The sequence below is a fragment of the Sinocyclocheilus grahami genome, unplaced genomic scaffold, assembly GCF_001515645.1.
Source record: "Sinocyclocheilus grahami isolate Dianchi unplaced genomic scaffold, SAMN03320097.WGS_v1.1 scaffold2554.1, whole genome shotgun sequence".
NCBI classification, from domain to species: domain Eukaryota; kingdom Metazoa; phylum Chordata; class Actinopteri; order Cypriniformes; family Cyprinidae; genus Sinocyclocheilus; species Sinocyclocheilus grahami.
Genome location: NW_015507733.1, coordinates 42147 through 44118, shown reverse-complemented (window position 1 = coordinate 44118; position 1972 = coordinate 42147). Strand labels below are relative to the sequence as shown.

Below are 1972 nucleotides of genomic sequence, written 5' to 3'. Positions count from 1 at the left end.
AGTGAATGGGTGCCGTCAGAACGAGAGCTGATAAAAACATCAGCACAAGTAATCCACAGCACTCCAGTCCATCAGATAACATCTGGAGAAGACAAAAACTGAAACTAATCCAACATTAAGACGTTTGTAACTAAAATACATTGAGTCCATAATCCATAATAACTCTTCCTCCAGTGAGTCAGTGTTCTGGTGTGAATCAGGAGAGAAATCTGCACAGATCAAGCAGCGTTTAAACAGCTCTAAACACATATGTGGCTGGATTTTGATGCGAGAGACAACAGCAGATGCACTTTTTCTCTGGAGGAAGAGTTATTATGGATTATGGACTCTTATGTGTTTTAGTTAAAAGCATCTTAATGCTGGATGTGTTTCAGCTTTTGTCTTCTCCAGATGTTAACTGATGGACTGGAGTGCTGTGGATTACTTGTGATGTTTCTATCAGCTCTCGTTCTGACGGCACCCATTCACTTGCAGTGAGACACTGATGCAGTGCTACATTCCTCCAGATCTGATGCAGAAACACTCTCAGGTCTCAAGTGTGGCGAGAGAAGCTCTGATAATATACACTATATGAATAATAACAATATCATAATAATGCAGGAGGAGTATCACATGAAAGATATGAATATAAACGTGGATAGAACAGTATCTGGTTTAGTGCTTGACTTGATTAAAGACAGATTGTGCGTTGTGTGAATGCTGCTGTCTCACCACTTCTCTGGCTCTGCCGCTGAAGCTGTCTCTGGCTCTGGCTCTCTTCGCTGCGCCGGGCTCCTCTCTGCTGGAGGACTCGAGCAGTCCCAGCGCTTTATTCCGCGTTTTCACCGTTTTCACGCTCGCTTTGAACAACAGTGTGATATCGGCAGCCATGACTGACACGTCGCCGCTCTGACGTCACCCGCCGGCGACACGCGCGCAGAGAGCGGAAGCACGTGTTCCCATGGCGACTGCACACAGCGCTGTGTCTGCAGCAGGGGAGTAGTGTTCGAGGATGCTGTGGCGTGCCTGGCTTACATGCATGTCTACATGTGTCATGCCATAGCATCATTAATAGCATCTAACAATGCCCAAAAGTGTGTTTCGTTTTTCTCTCTAACCCATGGTTCTGTAACCATAAAGGCTCCTGACTAAACATTTAAATAATCCTGTGAATGCACTTAAAGAATCGTTAATCGAATCGAATCGTTCTGAATTTGCAAAAATTGTTCTTGAATCGAATCGCTGTCTACCCAAAGATTCAGGCCCTAGTTCCTCAGTGTTTCTGTCGTGTTTATACAAATATCTAAACATCCTTACATCAAGATGCATTTACTGCTGATGCAAAAATGGAAGAAAATTAAGTGAGTTTATGCTTAAAACAAGAACAAATATCTGTTAATGGGCAATTAAAACTTGTTTGCCCTTTGGTGTTTTTTTCTGACCCCATTGGCTGATATTAGTTCTGGCTTTAATCATAAACTCACTCAATTTTGTAGAATTTTTATTCTTATTTTCATGTCATTTTACTTCTTAATGAAATGCTTCTTGATTTAGGAATCTTCGAGATCTCTTAGACATTAGCACTGGAAAACAAGACAGAAATACTGCAGTGTTACAGAGTTATCTGCACAGTGTGTGAGCAGAGATAGTGTGTGTGTAAACTGCTCTTTCACAGTAATGTAGTAGTCATACTCAGTGTGTGCAGCTGAAGCACTTTACATCAAAGCCTAAATATGTTACTACTGGGGTTCCCCAGGGCTCACTTTTGGGTCCTCTCTTATTTATTATTTATCTTTTACCTCTTGGTAATATTTTTAAGGAGTTTGGTATTCAGTTTCACTGCTGTGTTGATGACACCCAACTTTACCTGTCCTCCAAAACCCACCTTTACTTTTCCTTCGTCTATCCTCTCAGATAGTGTAGCTGGGATTAAACAGTGGTTCACATCAAGTGTGTGTGTGTGTGTGTGAGAGAGAGAGAGAGAGAGAGAGAG

General features: G+C 41.9%; 1 protein-coding gene across 1 annotated transcript in view; it reads right to left on the bottom strand.

The window, feature by feature from the left end:
• stx18 (syntaxin 18) overlaps nucleotides 1-946 on the bottom strand; it is an 18567-nt gene extending 17621 nt beyond the window's left edge. The window contains exon 1 of the mRNA XM_016261696.1: nucleotides 712-946. Coding sequence (XP_016117182.1) covers nucleotides 712-870 — 159 coding nt within the window. The 5' untranslated portion in view covers nucleotides 871-946. The remainder of the gene's footprint in view (nucleotides 1-711) is intronic.
• Between the last annotated feature and the right edge of the window lie 1026 nt (nucleotides 947-1972).